At 39.1% G+C, this 20,188-nt stretch overlaps 1 protein-coding gene across 2 annotated transcripts in view; it reads right to left on the bottom strand.

Moving 5' to 3' along the window:
* Window positions 1-14,646, bottom strand: part of LOC115623022 (band 7 protein AGAP004871) — a 65,672-nt gene extending 51,026 nt beyond the window's left edge. Inside the window, exons 1-3 of one of the 2 annotated variants that reach the window (XM_030517199.1) lie at window positions 14,596-14,646; window positions 5,076-5,175; window positions 4,236-4,247 (exon numbers count right to left, since the gene is read on the bottom strand). In XM_030517199.1, the coding sequence (XP_030373059.1) occupies window positions 4,236-4,247; window positions 5,076-5,175; window positions 14,596-14,646 (163 nt within the window). Of the gene's footprint in view, window positions 1-4,235; window positions 4,248-5,069; window positions 5,176-14,595 lie in introns of both variants that reach the window. The other variant, XM_030517198.1, reaches the window with a different exon arrangement.
* Between the last annotated feature and the right edge of the window lie 5,542 nt (window positions 14,647-20,188).

Here is a 20,188-nt window from a genome sequence, read left to right as displayed (position 1 = left end):
CATGCACTGCCGGTATTTTAACATGCCAAGCGAATTGCCATGATTACAGCAAGTCAAAAAGATGATGAAGAAGCAGCGGACAACAGTGCGACGGCGCAGCTTGGGCCACAAATGTAAAAGTAACCTCGAACTAGATAAAAATACAGACCAATATATACTACATACCAAGTACAATCGCAACTACCCATAATGAGGCATTTCATTTGGCTGCTGCGCCTCAAAGCATGCTACGAAAAATACTTTGGCAAATGACAAGACCGTTGAGAACGAACAGCAGCCATTCGCGTGCCATTTTTTGACTGTCTTGAGAGTCAATATTACAGTGAAGCATCCCAGATATGCCATGGTAAAAAGTTCATGAAATACAGCTTATATAATAGCAACTGGTGAACGCGAAATTTGAAGCCTTTTACACTAAAGTATATATATTATTTATTTATTTTAATAAAATATGAGACTATCCTGTAAATAAAATTAATTGATTGTTCCAAAATGATGTTGGTTTTTTATTTTAAAAAGGATCTATGGAAAGAAACTTGTACCATCACTTTTAGCTCACCTAATTAATATATTAGTTTTTAAAACTTACAAATAAAATAGGTTTTTTCTTGCATTTTTCGGTTCACTTTAGGCGTTAGTTACTTTATTGTAAATTATGCCTATGCCTACAAAATGGCGCGGACTGCTTAGACTTTCGCTACATTATGCCACTGTTCATTTTGTCGGAGGCAGTCAAGTCAAGTCAAGTCGACTAAACTCAACTCGACTGAAGTCAACTCGACCACGATGTCAACATTGTGTGCGGGGGTGTGTGTGGCACCTGCACGGCATTTGGGTGCCAGAAAGTAGGCCATTTTGCATGCTCTAAGACACAACGGGCGCCGTCAGCGTGCCAGCGCGCATTGGTGGCGCCTGCCACAATTCAAAGCGACTTTCAACCGGCTTTGGCTTCGGCTTCGGCTGTTGCTGTTGCTCTGCCTGTGACTGCGGCTGTGGCTGTTGCTTTTCCCATGGGTAGGCAAGTGAAAGTATGGCAAGGACTCGTGCGCATTTACATGCTTGCATAGACCTGGCTGTTTAAGGTGTGCGCGAGCGTGTGTGTGTCTGTTCGTAAATATTTAAAGTCGCACCGTGTTTACCACTGGCTGATGATTCGCATTACCTGCTCCCTGCTTACCAACTTAAGCTGATCAGTTAAACAAATTACATGCAGCACTTCAGTAATGAGGAAAAAGTGCACGACAGGTAATTGAAATAAATTACACTAATTAGTTTCGTGTTGCGGTTGTTTGCTTAGGTCGAGTCTACTTTTTATCCTGAAGACTGTATTTATTTTCTAACGATATTCCTGGACTGCCTTACTACTTGTATTATTATTATTGGCCGCCCAACTGTAAGGAAGTTGCAACCAGTTGAACAGCAAGCTTGACATCGTGCCTGTCTGGAAATAATTCCAAAGTTTATGCTACACGGCAATAGTTTTAGATTCATGTCGCTGTGTTAAGACACAGTGTAATTGCAATACAAACACACACACATCACTGTCACGCATTACGTATGCGCCCTGTTGCACTCGCTGCAAACTGCTTGTGCCCATTTTAGCTTAGCCCGGACGGCTTTTGTGCGTCAAATTAACAACTTCCGCATGAGGCCACATGGCACTTGAACCCAAATGCGTCATTTCTGTGTCGCTTTATGCCCGGCCACTTGGGCCATATTGCCGCTTGGCCAACTGCCAACTGCCAGCTACCAACAACCAACTAGCAACTGCTGCCAAGCTGACGTGGCTTATTATGGCGTTTTAATGGACGTCTAAGCAAGCAGCGGCCGACAGACAACATTGACAAGGGGGATGGCTGCACTGCATTGTTAGCATTAATACATATTTGCTGCACATTAAAGCTAAGAGGAAATCATTGCTTCCTTAAACGAATTGCCAAACTGCAAAATCTGAGCCTGCAATTTCCAGCATTTAAATGCAAAGATAAATGCAAGTGGCAATGTTTCCTGCCTGTCAAATGCCCCAAGGCATCCCACATACTCGTACTACTAAGTACGGGTATATGCCCGTGCTCAGAAATTCTATTACAATCCTTCTTCCTCGACACACTTTCAGCAAGTTGGGGCAACAAAAAATTGCAACTTTCAAGCAGCAGCATCCGTTGCTAAAGTTGTGAAAAATCTGTGAGCATGCTTCAAAAAATCATGATTTGAATCTAAGCGTAAAAATGGCAAAATTCTTGAGAGGCAGCCATTGCGAAATGCCATGGAATATGGAGAAATGGCTGCCGTTTATTTTGGAAATTCATAACCAAATCGCTTGCAGGCGATGCGCCCTCCAAACTAATGGCGGCAGATACGTGTACTTTTATTTGCTGGCAATCTACAAAAAACTTTCCCATAGCTTTCGATGCCACCAACGGCGGCATCTAAGTGAAAAAGCCTGCAAAACTTTTAGCGAAATGCAACCAAAGACATAACATTTTATGTGTGTGTGTGCGACAAAGTGTGTGTTTGTATTTGTGTTTGAGGCTAAGGAGATTTTCTTAACTTTGGCTGCAGTGCTCTCGGTTGGCCGCGTACCCTTGAGCAAGTCATACAGCCAACAGTGCATTGAACCAACTAAAAGGACGTTGGATGAGGGGAGTGTGGAGCTGCTAGAAGGGGTGGCCGTCGTGGCGCGGGTCGTTGCATTTGTTGGCAGACGTTGCCAGAGGCTGTGTGCATGGGTGTGGGTGTGGGTGTGGGTATGTGTGTGTGTGTGTGTGTGTGTGCGTCCTTTCTGTGCAGTCGGGCGTTCGCTTTTGCCGTTTGAAAGGACCAATTTGGAGCGCCAACAATTTTTTAGTATTTTTAATTTCTCTTATTTGGCCTTTCTTTGTCACTGAGCCTGTGTTTTATGTTTTGTTTTGTTTGCATTCCGTTTTCTAAGATGTTGCCTGCAAATGATTGTTGTGATTTGTGTTACTCTTGTTTTCCTTTTCAACATTGTTCGCCTTTGAGGCGAGCTGCTAAATGCCAAGTTTATGCTAAATTAGAAAGGCGGCAAAACAGCCAGCGTAGCGCATTAAATGAACTAATGATGAAAAATAGCATCCGTCCATTGATGTATAGTCTGTACAGCATTGTTCTCTTTATTGCATTCTCCATTTTATTTTTGTCCATTCAAAAGGACCCATATTGGAGTGGTTTATTTGTTAAAGATCAAGCGAACGAGTTTGGGTCGACTTGTATGTACGAGTGTTGGCCAGGAATGCGCACTAAATAAAGTATTTACATTGCTGCTTGCTCAGAAGAGTCCGCTGACACTTTGCTGCTTATTTCAATAAACAAATTGTATGCGGATGCCAGTTAACCCGAGAGATACAGCTTATTCGCATTCCAAAAGCGCTGAGGCATCTCTTAAAAGAATTGAAATTTACTTATACAAGTATAAGAATGGGGACTAGTTTGTAACAGCTAATGGATTTTTTTTAAGGTGCGATAAATATTGACTATTTGCCTCTCTGTTCGAAGCTTTGTCAGCGTCGAATAGTCAATAGGAAGGAGGATTTTTTATTAAAGTAGATGGGGAAAAAATAACTGATAAAATTTGAATTACATTTCTTAGTGCGCATCTAGTTTCAAACTTTTAAAGGCAAAGCAATATTTGTTATAATACACACATATAAGAATTTTTATTCGTATTTATTAAAATAGTTACTACTTATAACAAAAAGTAGATAGTTTTGCATAGTTGCGTCAAAGTCATAGGAGGGCAAAAGGCATAAGAAATTAATCTGGCAGAGCAGCATTTTACTCGTAAGTACTGTATAGTTTCAGCATTACGCCCAAAATTGCTTCGCTTCGTAAGCGTTATTCAAATATTTCAATATGCCACCACAGCGTTGCGCCCCCAGCAGAGAGACTTATAACTTATTCAAAGGTTATGTTAATGCACACACAGATTCCTGAGCTGATGTCAAGGAACTGTGTGCCTTCTGCAAATTGCTGGCTTGTTGAACAAGTAAATATATAAATATATACGTGTATAGGAGATTACAACTAATTCTGCAGCTAGAACTTAATTTATGGCTAAACTGTTTGATGGGTAAATCAGATGGAGGCTCGTACTTGTGCGATACTTACAGTTACATTAGCGCCTGATTCGTGTATATACGTACTCGTATAGTTGTAGTATAGTAGTGATAAATTGTAAAATATTAAGAATTGTAATTGCAAATGTTTAGACTCACCCATTCTACGTACTACAGATGGACGAGCAAACGTTTCAAATGTGAAGAAATGTGAGAGAAGCGTTTGTTTTTTGTTTGGTTGGTTGGTTGGTTGATTGGTTGATTGGTTTATTGATCAAATGATGCGGTTTGATTTTTCATAGTTTTTATACATTACACATGTCAATGTTGTTTTTGTAGCAATAGGTTTTTGATTATTATCGGTTTTCATTATTTTTGAATGCAAATTTATACAGAGAGCGTTCCAAATTCGTCAAATTTGTTTAGCAAGCATCATGAGATGGTTACGTTTACGTTTGTATTTCGTTCAAGAAAAAAAGACATTAGATTACAAATTAGATGTGAAAACTCATAAGCGGTAATTATGATTGGCTAGAGCTAGGTACGAGCACAGTTCTAGGTGGTGGCATGCAGGTGTACGAGTATGCCGGGCTCCATGCATTGGCCCGGGGTAGTCGACGCAGCCTAGGGCTGAAGTGACATTACGAGTCTGCACCACCAAGCGGTGCGTACTGTGCGGTGGCTTGAGGACGTGAGTGAGACTGCTAAGCGAAATGCGAAACGCTATTTATTTGCTGCTGGGCTTGGGATTAGTGGTTGGGGGTATACGATTATGTGTGATGTGTATGTTGATCTGGGTGGGGGTGCAAGGGCTTGGGTGCAAAGTGTGTCAACTGCTCTAACAGGCAGTGAGTGGGTCATGGATAGATGCCACAGCAGCAGTTAACATTACCTCTACTCTGTCGAGGTTGTGGCTTATCGGTGGTGATGACGGGGTTTTGGGCGGGATGGGAGTGGCTGGGGGTTTGGCATTTGTAGAGTTTTGACTGACACACTTACTCTTCATGATGCGATTTCGGTATTCATCGTCGCGCTGCATGGTGACGCTGCCACCGCCATTCGAGACCATCGAGCTCACTTGTTCCATCGGCACAATATCCTGCAAGGACACAGAATAGAGCAGAGGCGTGACATGAGTATGAGTATGCGTATGAAAATGAAGAAAATATCCGCAAACAAAATGAGCTTGAGATGTGGATGCTGCTCCTGCTGATGGCAAATATCATGCTTCGATAAAGCAAACACCACAGTCGGCAATGTGGCTAAGAGAGACACGAACTGTCATCAATCATATTTCGAAACATGTGCCCGCATGTTCATTCTCCACACATACATACATACATGTATATCACATCTACAGGCATCAGGATAGTGTGCTTTCCTGCTCACATGCATTTTAATTACTCTGTTCTGGCCTAATTAGAGTTTCTTGTTGCCTTTTTTTTGGTTTTCTTTCTGACACTGCAGTAGAAATTTGTCTGCCTACCTTGCTAAAAACACAAAAACAAAAAAAAAAAAAACATTCATCAGAGGCTAGGAACTTAATAAGGATACAGCATCATCCAAATTGCATTTATCAGGCGGATGCGATTTCTTGTGCCGGCCCAGTCCGTGTTTACGCCAGGGCTGGGTTAAAAGCTCGCGTTGTTGTTCTTAACAGCTAAGCACTAGAGTGAAGCCACTCTTGATCTTAAAGTGAGATTAAATGAGAAGCATGTTAAAATGCTTAAATACGCTACAATAATATTTTAAAATTGAATTTAATTAAGTCATACAAGTACATACGATTAGAGAAGTGAATAGTTGGAATAGTTTCGCCTTAACATTCTGTTCCCAAATGTCCTTTGTTGCTATAATTGGCGATCAATAAAATTTTGATAAGTGTCTCATAATATAATGATAAAGTTTATTTTAAATCCAGGATGAGTCCTCAGGGGCCAAGCTCACCGAGCTAACAGGAGCTACCATCATAGCATAAAGCACGATTTACAAAATGAATACACTTTTTTTTTAAATAAATCAATGCAATACTATTAATCAATATAAGCGCTTAGTGCTAGTAGAAGCGTAATAATGAGCATATTTCGATGAAGATACAAGCGATATCTAATGCAAGTAGAGGATGGCGAAATATTTTTTTGTTATGAGCATTAATCGTTCTGGAAATATCTTCTACTATCAAACAAATAGACAAATGGACAAAAGTACTCTTTACAAATTACATTTCGGAATTTTATGAATGTTTAAGCCTTGTTAAATTGTTATTGCCAGTCACAGTTTTGTCTTCCCCTTCAATACGACAAATTTCAGATCTTAAGGTGCCTTGAATTCCCTTCAGTATGTTCAGAAAACAAATAGTGGCTTAACAGTTTTGCTTTGAATTTATGAAAATGCCTCAACATTGATTGTATTCAACGCTTGTTGCCATCCCTCGTCCAAAAATTTCATTCTTGTGCGTTTTTATTTATCTCTATGCTTGTTTGTTAGTTGGTTTTTGCGAGTGCGAGTGTTCGTTGGCTCTGCCTTGTTTGTATAAAAGGATATATGGATAATACACACACATGCAAGTGTGTGGACATGCCACCCCCACTCCCACCCTCACCACATAGTTTTTAGGAGATACTTTCGTGCTTTTTGTCAGCAATGGTGCGGCTTTCGGTTTTTTTTGAAAAATGAAGTAGATAAATTGTATATGCTTGCGCGGTCTATACAGTTTTTGGACGGACGCACGAACATATAAAAAGAGTATGCAGGGAACAAAGGCATTTGTCTGTATGCGGTTTTTAATGCTCTTCAGTCTGACTGGGTGCAGCTGGCAGCTGTGCGATGCGCATCGAGCCGTGATATTTTAGCGTGTATTGTTTTCATCCAGGCTCACATCCCCTGATCCTGCTCTAGCGCCTGGCCCAACTCCTCTTATCTAGTGTCTGTGGTGAGCAAAATGGATTATATTTTATGCGGCCGCCGACGTTTATTAATGAAACTCGCAGTGAGAAGTGTCGTTTTGCCAGGATTAGCGTGGCAATAAACGCGCTGGAGCGCTCGATTCTGGACAGCGGGATAAGCTACGAAATGTTTTGTCCCATAAGTCCTGAAGAAGCACAAGCAATATAGGGGAATTGTAAAGGCAGTTAGCCTATGTTGAAGCACAGAATAATTATGGCATCGCTTCTATTTAATTCTAAGCCATCGACAGACATCGAAATACAGGACATACAACCAAAAACCAAATGAAAGGGGCAATTACGACAACGGGATGCTAACGCCCTTAAATTTTGTAAGCATTTTGAACCATTTCTTTAAACTTGGGCATGTGCTGATGACTATGGCAAGTAATGCGAACAGAAATTTAAAATAAATATGTTATAAGGCTAACCATAGCAGTATGCATGACACGATCCTCGCCCTCTTGGGATACCAACCTGCGAGGCCCTGGGGAAGGGAAGACCGTTCGACCATTTGAATTTGCGAACTACAGCCATTCAGAAAATTACCTCATACTTGCCCGCTTAAAACATTTTTAATATGCATTATGAACTTATATATTTTGCGAAAATGTATAGGGTCCGTAAATAGAAGTAATAATTTTAAAGAAAAGTATAGTAGACTATACTAATTAAATGTCATAAAAACCATGCATTAAATCTGATAATGATTCTTAATACATAAAATGATCTCTTTAGCTTTTCTTTCCAATTTCCAATTTTGGTCAAGCGATCTTGATTTTTACCTAAGCTACTTAAGCTGACTTTATAACTTATTTGATTCAGGGCGGACTCTTTCACTCTTACGAACCACTTAATATCATGAATGTCCTCTTAAAGAATAATTACGATTTATATTACATCAACAGCTTCTCGTATGTGTAGTATACTTATGTTTGTTTAAACGTAAAGCCACATATCTATAGAGTGGATGATAAACATCAATATTGTTGGCCCTTAAAAGTAAATATAAATGTAAATATAAATGTATCAATATAATAAATATAATATTGAGACCATGATTATTATGCCCCATGCCAAAGCGCTCAGGACAGTAAACTCCCGCAGTAAAATAAAATAGGCTAGTGATCTGGATTAGAAAAGTTTGCGTGCCAAGATTGGTTGGTTTTGTTGGTTCATCCGATTGCGTAATCTTAAAATACCGAAGAAACATTACACAACGAAATGTATCGAGAGAATAAAAGCGATATATTGCATAAGTTTTCTAACTCATGGGCAACACCCATTTTTCCTTTTGTAATGATGTCTCGCCCTCCAATTATGCTATTGAACGAATCAATATAATGAACAAAATCGAATCCAAGGGAGCCAAATGAAGCGCAAACATTCTGCAATTTGTTTTTTAGTTTAAAGAATTCCAAATGTTGTTACCTAATTGTATTATATGGCCGATTCTGGTTCTACAAACTGAACAGGCTTATTAGCAGAAATATAATAAAATATAATATAATTAGTAGGTGCGGGCGTGTGCCAAACAGACCATAATCATTGGGTAAAGTAATGCTGTTACTCATTCGTGCAATTCCCGCACTTTTCACACCACTGCACATTCGATTTGCGGATGGCTTGATTTGTTAGCATGCCAAAGCCCCGATTTCGTTTGGGCAGCTGTCAATAACGGCTTTATTGCGGAGCAGACGTGTTTGCTTTAACATTTTGCTGGCATTGCAGCTGAATGGCACAGTTACAAAATCAAAATACAAGAACGAATGCTGTACATACGTCATATACTTGTACGTCACGTAGGCGATATGTAAAATGCGCAATTCAATTTTGATCTAATCGCGCATTATGCAGCATATTACGCATACGCCACGTGCGCCGGCTGCCAACTGCCAGCAGAAGGAAAACAAGAGCAATTTAAATGCATGAGAGTGTATTGGTGCCTGTATCGGCCTAGCTGCCTCCCCATCTGCCCATCTTCCCATCTGCCCATCCTCTCATCCGCCATTCTGTATGTCCGCTGGCTTGTCATATTAACAGCTTTTGCATATTGAAAATGTTTGTCTGGCAAAATGTGACAAACTTTCAACGACGTCGTTTCGTTCTAGTTGTATATACTTATACTAGCTGCTCGTGTGTGCTTGTGTGTTTTATTTTTGTTTGCCGACTTCCGTTGGCTCATCGCCAGCCAGTGTCATGTGTGAGAGGGTCGTATAAGGTAGGAGTCTGAGAGTGGCAATCCCGGCAGGTATGCAGGTAGGAGCACATGCACGCACACACATACATGTTTTCGTCAATTAAAATGTCCTTAAAATTGCTTTTGTATTGCTTACTAATGAAGGAAAGCATGCTTAGATATTTGGCAAACACATTTGCAAATGAAATTTTAATCAGTGTGAGATTTTGGGACAGTTTCTAGGTAAAGCCCAAATGAAAACAATAAAACCACTTTGCCAATATTCGGCAAATGGCCATTTATATTGTGTGGTTACTTAAGTTCAATTAACAACACAAAATCACAAAAGATACACTTTAAACTATTAAGAGTGCACTTAAGGTGGCAAATTGGTGCCTAAGTGATAGCTTAAGGAGACGTTTTGTGACGCCCGTGACTCTTAAAAAACAATGCAGAAATCATTTACAGTGAAAAGTCCCTTAACGGATACCTCTTTTATCCGGACACTCTCTTCGGTGGACACTTTTTCCAAATTATTCGATCGGTGTACATATAAAGTATTTATACACCGCGAGTGTCCGGCCAAGAGAGTTTTCACTGTATATCTTACAATTAAAATCGACGTGTATACTTGTATACCTGGACAGGCAGACAACACTATTTGTAATCACCTCGAGTACGTACAGTCCGCAAATAATATACCCTTACAATTTTCAGTGCAGGGTATTAATATGATATATGAAAGAATGTTGAAATACTTTACTATGTAGAATGTCTACAGGCAGAATGAGGCAGGGCAGATACTATATTATGGGTACAAATACTCGTTTAATGCAAGAATTCCTGTCATAAAAATCACTAATTCCAATCCATAAAGTACCATAAAATTAAATACATACATTTTGCATCTGAACATGTTTGTCTATTATTAAAGAGAACTATTAATCTACCATAAACTTGGTTTATCACACAATTTGGCGGCTGTAGTAGAAACGAAAAGTGCGCGTGTGTGTAATTACTTAGTATGTATTGGCCTATTTAGAGTTTTGCATTTAGTCGAAAGTATAGTACATTGCAATTTAAAAAGTGGTCTTGAAGCAATTTGCAAAATGGTCGTCGGAAAAACTGCACACAAATTTCCTGTTGACATTCAATTCAATTAAAATGCAGAGCCAAGGAACGTGTGTGCCGGCACGAGGCAACCACATGGCGGTCACATGACTGTCGCATTCCAATGCCTCCCCCCCCCCACAAGTAACCCCATGCCCGACCCTTGTTGCCCAATACCGGGAGCCAAATTGAGTTTTTGCTCCCTGCGCCTGTTTGTTTGGTTCTGTGTATTCGACGATAAATTTAAATATTTTCATTTACTTTCACGTGTAGTTGTCGGCTTCCCGGTTTTTCAACGTTTTCCTTTGCCCCCCCGTTAGTATATGTGTGTGTGTGTGTGTGCGTGTGTGTGTGCGGGCTTGTATGTGCGTTGAAATTCTTGTTGTTCTTGTCACTGCTACTTTGTCATGTAAATTAACGGTTATTTTGTAGCGGCAAAGCGACCGCCACGAGAACAGTTGCGACCGCAAGCAAGGCAGGCAACGACATGAATTGGTGACTACCCAACAACAACAAAAACAACAGCTGCAGCTGGAACAACAACAATAACCATCAACAGCTGTAAGTCACACAAAAGCTCAGGCGGCCCTACTTTATAAAATACTCCCAAAACACTTAGAGAAAAAATGCTAAATGAACGTTCATCCAAACAGGACTTTCGCTTCCTGAAATAGAAATTTGTAACCAAATTTAATCAGATCAGGCTATGAATAAATGAACTTTTATTAGAGTTTCGTGAAGACACCAAATCAGCAGTGAAAACTATTAAGCTACATATAAAAATGTAAAATATTATAAACTAAAGAAATAAATAATTTTCCTATCATTTAACAAAAAGCAGTAGCTAAAGCTCAGGCGGCCCTACGTTATAAAATACTCTCCAAAAAACTTAGAGAAAAATGCTAAATGAAGGCGAATTAAATCAGGAAGCGATCTTTTAACTGTAAAATATCTAAAAAAAATACAGAAATATTTAACCAAATATAAGCAGATTAGGGTTTAGAGATTAGAGGCTTGTGAAGGCACCAAATCAGCAGTGAAAACTATTAGGCTACATGTAAAAATTAAGAATATTATACACTAACGAAACAAATAATTTTCCTATTATTTACGAAAATGCAAGAGCACTACTTAAACAATGTTCGCATTATTTATAGCGGCTGTGAATACTTATTTTTTGGAAATCTTATATTTTTTCTTTAAGTGTATATACATGTACGAACACATAAATAAGCCATTGGCTGGATTAGTGCAAGCGTTTATTACACGCTGTATTGAATAATTAACTTTTATTGATCGCGATTGTGTTCACAAACACACAGAAACACCCACTCACACACACACACACACATACACGAGCTTATACTCGTATGCATGTGTACGAGCTCTCTTGATTACTACGATAGTTTCAATGCTTTGTTAACGGTTGCATAGCCAGAGCCAGTGTAAAGGATTTGCGACTCGGTCGCCATTGTTAAAAACATAGCACATAATTATGGCTGATTGTTACGCATATGCACAGGCTGTATGTGCTCGTATGTATGTATGTATGTATGTACATATATATTTTGTATGTGTGGCATGTGTGGCCATTTCTGATGTTAACTCAATTTTATCGCGTTAACAAAGTTAATGTGCGCGCTAACCCATGGTCATGGTGCGCTTGCACACTCATACATACATGCATATGTATGTATGTACTATATTACATATACTTGTATACATATGTGTGTATGTTGTATTTAGGACCCGGCCATGTGCTAATTGCCTTTTGCTTGTTTTACTTAGCTTGGTATATTAAATTTATATGAATGTGAGGCTAGGCTTTTTGTTAGTGGACCGTTATCTGCGGCTTGTTAGGGTCATTGTTATTTATATTTGTAATTAAAAACTGAATAATAAACAATTGACAAGCCTATCTGATGTGTAGCCTGAACATGGTATTTTCCAAATAAAGAGATGAAATTTCTGTGATTATTGGTGAAAATGCTCTTCATATTATTTGATTTCGAAACGAGTAGAAAGCTTAAATCTCGACACTTCAATACACTGAGCTCACCCTTTTCTCCGCTACAGCCTTTCACTAAAATAAACTTTGTTGTACCAATCATTCCTATGGCAGCTATATGATTTAGTAAAGTGATTTGGATTATAATTAATTAATAAACTTGCCCTACGCATGGACGAAAGAACTCACATACCAAGTTTGCTGTCCCTAGTTCTAAGGACCTACTAGTTCTCAGTGTTCATATGGAAGGACATGCGAGTACATACATGTTGATCATATACCTTCGTATGTACCTACAACCTGCAGTCTGCCACGCCTTTTTCTGCCTGTACTTTTGGCGTTTAGACATTTTCGTTTACCTTCGAAAATTAGAGTACAGCGTACAAGAAGAGGAAGTTAAAACTATAGCTTAGATACATAGTTATTAATTTGAATATAATAGAGTTTGAATCTATACTTTAAACTGGCAACTAAGTACCAAACTGACAGATAGTATTAGTAAAGAAACAGGACATTTCATGCTTCAATCACACTGAACAAACAACATTATGTTTAGGTGCAGAAAAGCAAAGAAGTAATAACATAGCATAAGTATTTCGAACTAAATTTTGCTGTAAGAAGCTTTAAAAAAAACCCTGATTTAGTTAAAATCAGCTTTCCCCAAAAGTCGATCTAGCCCTGTCTGTCTGTCCGTCCGTATGATCACCTAGATCTCAGAGATTAAAAGATGCCTTATGTTTGTACGCTATACGACTTTATTTTAGGTTTAGATTCCCCCCTCTCTCCTACGGAGGATTTCCGGAAACCCCGTTCGTACAATCATCTATATCTCGGAGACTATAGGACCTAGAGACACCAAATGTTATACAAAAACGCAGAAAATGTGTACTTCAATATCGGATTTTTACTTGCTGGTATAGGGACTATGTTTTTGTTTATGTGTATATAAGCTTCGAGACTTGAAGCTAACGAAGATAATTGACATTTTTGCTAATTTAATAATGTGTGAGTATGAAAATTCAAAAGTCTGAAAGGCGGCTCGTACTGATATCTTATCAACTGTAGCTTTAAAAGTTTCATTTATGGGACATTTCGTATATTTCCGTTGCGGAGATTTCGATTCCTTTCAGTTTCAGGAGTGAAGCGGTTTTGTGTTCAGAGACGGCATTACCCGAACAGATTGGTTTGTGTAGGCCCAGCATGCTGCCCTGTTCAAACTATTTAATCACTATTCCTGCCTGCACTTAAGATAAATCAAGTTATATGAGGGTTCTATCTTGCAAGCGGCTTAGCAAATTATAGTGTGTAACGAATCTTATGGTACTACAGCTTCTTGTAACATATACTAGTAAAGTCCTTGAAAAGACTTATATGGTGCAATAGAAATGTTTAACAATGCTATGAGAGCACTAAATACCTAAAGAACTACTTGGTTTGGAAAGCTGCAAGTACTTATAAATTGTATACTCTTTAATAAAGTCGACTAATAAGCAATGAATGACGTATTTATAATTCAGTGGCTGTTCCACTTTCATTTCGACTGCCAACAACCAGCCACCAAGCCAAAGCCCAGCCACTTAGGCACACAAATGTGGTATATGCCGTAATGCAAAATTGTAAATAAGAGTATGCAGTTGAACATATGAGCTTGTTCTAGAGAAAGACAATGCCTGAGCTTAATATCATAGCTCAGCCACAGCTGCTGCTTCCGCATCGCAGCAGCTAAGCCGTCTGCATTAGAGCGATGTTGCCACGCATCGCAGGTATACATGAGAATGTATATTAAGCGACAAAACAAACGGAAACGGTAAATGCAACACTTAACAAACAGCTGCAGGAGCTCGCGACGCAACTATGTCGCAAACTGATTAAATATCCGGCCAAGGCACCCCCCTCCCCGTCCCCATAGCCGTCCCCATAGCCGTCCCCATCCGCAACCTAGAAGTGCACAGCAAATATATGATGCAGCGAAATGTAATTTGAGGCTGCAGATGGGCTTAAGCCTGAACAAAAGCTCCTGGCTATTTGCATAGCTGGTGAATCTTCGGCGTTCTTCTGCTCTCAAGCCCCACAGGCTATGGCCAAAAACACGACATGCATTACGCCTCTTTTGAGGGCGCACAAGGCGAAATGTGATTAAAAACGGCTGCCTTGTTGGACATAAAATCCAGAATACCTACATTATACTAGTTGGCAGAGAGGTACAATTGTGGAGTATAGTAGGAAGAAGGAGGAGGGAGGGTAACGGTTCAAAACTGTTCCAGAAGTTGGACTTACCTCGTAACGTGTGTCGATTTCAGGTAATTTCTCCAGAAACTCTTCAACCATCTTTTGGCACGCGTGCCGCTGAAGCAGCAGCAGCAGCAACAACAACAAGGAAATTACACATACACACACGCGCTCACAAATTCACGCACGCACGCACGCAGGCACGCAGGCACATACACGCAACGACACGTTGTAGTTTGTATTCTTGGTGGTGTTACTGTTATTGTTGCTGTCAGCATAAATTATGCAAAATTTTCATAAGCTGCCTTTTGTAATTTTAATAATTTCGTCTGCGTAATTTCAGTTCCAGTTTTGAGCACCTGTTGTAGTTGTGTTTGCTATAGCAGTGTTCTTATTGTTGTAGTTGTTGGCAGAGAAGAACAAAATCGTTGTTGGCATTAAGTGTGTTTAGGATTCTTTGTTTGTGAATTGTATTGTTTTGCTCTTCTTGCTTCACCATCTCATTTGCGCTCTCTGTTATTGTCCTTTACTTTGGCATTATTTTGATTTTCTTTGTTCACTTGGCACTTGATAATTGAGTTTTGCCTTCCCACTTGACGCCTCCACACATACATAGACACATCCACCCAGTCACTCCCCTTCACATACACAGGCACACACACACCAACACACACCAACACACAGGGAGATGTCTTCAAGACCAGGAGACCAGACCAGACAAGACCAGGCCAGAAAGTACCGAGCTGGACCTGATTTTGCCAACCAACCAGTGCCTTGTACTTGTACGAGTATTGGACGCCAAATTCAGGCAAGCAAACAGGCACTCAAGCACTCGAATTTCAAATCTCAGTGTGTGCGAGACTCAACAAACGCTGCACGTTTACTGTTCAGCACTAACAACAAAATGCAGAAAAACAAAACATTTATAGGCGCACGAGGACACGCGAGGACATTCAACGTGCCAAAACTGCCCCTACGAAACAGCCGAGGCTTCAACGATGGCTGTCGCGATGACGATGGATGACGACTGCCAGAATGTACTAAAAATTGTGGTAGCAGCAGCGACGGCGGCGACGGCGACGGCGGCGATGGCAGCGACGGCAGCAGAGGAGCACAGCAGCCGATGCCGCTGATATAACTTTCTGTAGCATACCTACGAGCGCCGAAGAGCACTATGTAGTCCGTTTGTATGTATGTATGTGAAGGGGCAACGACTCTGGGACTGTGTGTATAAGCATTTCGCACTCGTACTCCTCAACTTGACATACATTTAAAGTTGCGAGCTTTCGCCGCAGCATCCAAAGCCCAAGTTCCCAAAGTTCTCGTTTAGCACCACACTGCGCCGGGTTTTGTGGAATCTAACAACTGCCCCCCAGATGGGATCCGAAGTTGGGGCGCGCGCTTCAAGAGTTGTCGTAGCCATAGCCATAGCCGTAGCCGTAGTCGCTGTTGCATGTTGCATGTTGTTTGCAAGCACTTGTAAATAATTTTCATCTAACGAAGGCGGCGCACTCCACATTGCTTTTCCTCTTGTTGTTCTTGTTGTTGCTGTTGTCGTTAGCCAGATAGCTGGCTGCCGGTTGCCGCCTGCCTTTCAGACTCATTTGAGTGCTACGTGTGAATGTCTACGAGTGTGTGTGTCTGTGTGTCTGTGTGTATATGTGTTCAACTGGAGGATGTGCTTGGCTTGTCCTACATTTTGCATTTGTCGGTTTCGCTTTGCATTGTTTTAGCCAAGTTTGTTTATGTTGGCATGTGCCTGGCTAACTGTTTGCTCAAGTGGGGTTGACGTTGACGTCGTCGTTGTCGTTGCCTTCGCTGCTATCATCATTATCATCATTATTGATAGCTTTCTAGTCTGTTTGCCTCACAGGTTGCCAATAGACGGCTTTTCAATCATGAATATGTATGTACGAGTATATTGTATAATATTTTAATTGCAATCACATTTTCATTGTCAATCACTGCTAACTGCGGACTGTCAACACAAGCGCGGCCCCTCTTATTTATTGAATAATTACCACATTATTAGCATATTAGGCCAACACTATCTTCATCGCTATGACTGACTCTTTCCTAGAAGTCAATTTTGTGCCCTTTCATATATGTCTGGTCGGTGTTTGTCGTCTCGAGGTCTTGAGGTCAAGAACTGTATTAAAACACATGAGTAAATTGTATTTAAAAAAAGGTGCCCCACGGGATGCAACAACGTGATTAAAAGATAAACTACTTAACATTTAATACGAATAGTTAAATGCAGTTGAACTCAGGGAGTTCATGGAAGGTCGTCAACAAATCAAGCACTATTTATTTATATTGTGATTATGATACATTCTTTGTTTCCCATTGATGTAATTATTAGTTTTAAAATTAAAGTTGTACAAGTCAGATTTTCAATACTTTTGAGGCTTCATTTAAAAATAGTAAAGTTTCAGAAGGAGCTCGTTATACATACATATGTACATATGAAAATGCTAACTAATTTTAGATAAACAAAGGTATAACATAAAAAAACATTATTGAAAAATATTAAATAGCAGGTGGTTTTAGGAGAGATAAATCTGTCAATTCGTCTATAGAATGAATTTTTGGAAGTGCATTTCAAAAGTGTTTATTCTTTCTTAAAATGACAACTGTTTGGTAGAAAAGCTGCAAAATATTTGTTTAAGAAAAAAATTGAAATTGTCATTGTGAGGTTATAACAATGTTCAACAAAAAATAAACTATGAATGACAGCCAATTTTTTTAAAATCGGCTCGTCTACTTATGGAATAGCCCAATGTTGATTCCTAGCGCTCGATGCAATAAGTTTGTAAAATGAATTGTCATTTTTATCCCTCTTTAGAATAAAAATTGGTTTTGATTATTTCAACGTCGATGTTTCTTACTTAGCACCTTAAAGGCGTCATAAGATCACAAGAACTATGGATTCGACGCTGTCGAAAAGAAATGTCTTAGCTCTCTTTTTTTTAACAGTTCTACATAATTGAGCACATTATGTCCATTTTAGGTTCATTTACCGTGCAAGTAAATCGAGTCTCGACTGTGCAGTTGTGCAAACGTATTTTTATGTTGGTCAGAAGTACGCGTGAGCTATGTCAACAAACCGTGTGCTTACCGAGCCCATTTCCATGCTTCTACTTGTCGCTGTGTGTCGAGTGTTGCTTTTACAGTAAATAAATCGTTAACTACAAGTAGATTGTCCTTCGCGTGCTTCGATTGTCAACACTCGGTGGCAGTCGTTAGTGTTTGTGTCCGCACACGTTGACTAGCCAACGCACACTAAATGAACTAATGAGTTTGTAGCCTGCCAAATTGGTAAATGCAACAACTTGCTGCACGTTAGGCGATTGGTGCCACAGACCATCAGGCAGGTCATCGACGAGCGCTTTGTTTTTGTTCACAGCACCTACATATCTAGCCTCAGGTCAATCAACAGTCGATGTCTGACAGCCGATGGCGGATGGTTTACTTAGGAACGTGGGAACGCAGGCAACCATTTGCCATTTGCACTTTGTACATAGGATTGTAGGAGTCTAATCCCACGTAGCTATTTATACAAACCGTCAAGTTCAGGGCGTTGTACTTCACATTCTTGCAAAAGTATTATGTGGACACATGGCACGTGGAGGGAATATTTTGAAATCATTTTCAATGCTGTCCTTGTTCGCAGCTGCTACCAGGACAATTTATATTCCATGTTTAATAATTCAGACTATTAGTTTATAGTATCGAACAATTAACGTTGGTCAATTTTAAAGTGGCTTGTGGGAATTACAAAAATGCAAAGGGGTGGCGGGCAGTTCTGCAATTTTTGAAACAACCTCAAAAACGTTTAATTGCGTTTTCAAAATTCATGTATTTCTTAGGGGTAGCTTGTAAATTTTAAATTTTTTGATTGAAAAATTGCTATAATGAGCAATAAGTTTAAAATTCATAATTTACTTTAAAATACATATTTATACTCATAATAGTAGAACGTTTACTTTGTATTTAATTTTAAGTAAAAGTTCAAAACGGACTTCTAGTATTTTTGGAATTGCTTTACGAATTTGAACCCACCTCATGGTGAGCTATAGATTCCCACCATGAACATACCCATATGGTGTACTTCAGCTTAAGGCGGTTGTCATAATCTCTATTGCGATTTAATTGAAGGTGATAACAAGGTGATTTTTTTTTAACATCAACACTATACTATAAAGCACACCGGTGGGGCACAAAGGAAAAAAAGGTTACTCGAAAGAAAGAAACAAGAACAAACGGCAGAATATGTAATTACCCGGAAATATGTTGATTAGTCAATTTATTTATGATTCTTGAATGATACAGGGACCTTGCATTGCTCAACGAGGTAACAGGCATCCCACAATGTGAGTTCGTTCCTGAGTATATGACTCGGTTCGAATCACGGCGCCTACCATCATCGCATGATGCATGATTTCAAATTTACTTGAAGTTTCAAAATTCTGAACCTAAAAAATCTCAATCTGTCGTGTATGGCTAAAACTGCAGGCCAATTACGCTGAAATTTAAAAAAATACACAGTCCGACTATTTCAAAAGTCATTGTTGCTTAAAAAATGTCAATTTGTTATTAACGATGGTCAGCGAAGTGTGGTAGCTGCAATGATTGCCGATATATACTCACCACTCTAATAGCGTTGCCACACAGCATGTTTTACTTTGCCCAAGCAGTTCGGAAACTGTCCAAGCAGTGTTTTGCTACGGCAGTGCGCGCATACGTTAAATTCAAAAACACTCGACTTTACATTTGGAATTTGAGTTTCGAATTTATTCTTCTTCTATTTTTTAGTTTATATATATTCATATATATATATAATATATATATATATTATAATATCTGACAAACTTGAACATTTATTTAATTTCATTATTACACTTTTCGTTCATTTCGATTTTTTTGCTCTTTGCACTGCGAATACAAATACACATTTTACATACATTTAGTTGCGTTTCGTTAACGTTACTGGCAAAATGTTCCCTTTGAGATGAAGATATTTATGTATGCAACTTTTTGTTTCTCATTTAATGGTTGGCTCCGTTGGATCAAACTAAACATATTGGAATACGTAACTTTATATCGTACAGTAAAAATATATTTATTACATTGTAATTTTTGACCACTTTTCATTGGCTTTCGTTAGCTAAGGTTTTTTGTTTTTTCAGATTTTCACTTCAACAATTCTCAATACACAGTTGCTAGATATACACAATATACAATATCCATATATACTTATAAATCCTCATCAGATTAGATCAGACTAAATATTTTGACTAAATAGCATTCAACTTCAAACTTTTAAGTGGCAATCACTTGAGCCAATTTTTAAGCCAGATAGTCAAGAAATTGTAAGGATTAAATAGATATCAGAAGTTAGATATCCCGTAGGATAAACTGATGATCATTCCATAGTTAGTACGGTAAAATGTTGTCCTAATTCTGGCTCTTAAATTTGGCTCAAGTAAATGGGTTTTGTAGATTAGTGCACAAATATTACTTACAATTCAATTGCAAAACATTTTAGTAGCTAGGTATAGTGTTTTTGGATTCTTTCTATCTTATGAGTCACTAATTCGACTTACTTCAAATACATTTATCGTACTTAGAGACATAGGTT

Source organism: Scaptodrosophila lebanonensis, unplaced genomic scaffold (assembly GCF_003285725.1).
Source record: "Scaptodrosophila lebanonensis strain 11010-0011.00,11010-0021.00 unplaced genomic scaffold, SlebRS2 tig00000043-arrow-pilon, whole genome shotgun sequence".
Lineage (NCBI taxonomy): Eukaryota > Metazoa > Arthropoda > Insecta > Diptera > Drosophilidae > Scaptodrosophila > Scaptodrosophila lebanonensis.
This window is presented reverse-complemented; position numbering and strand designations above follow the sequence as displayed.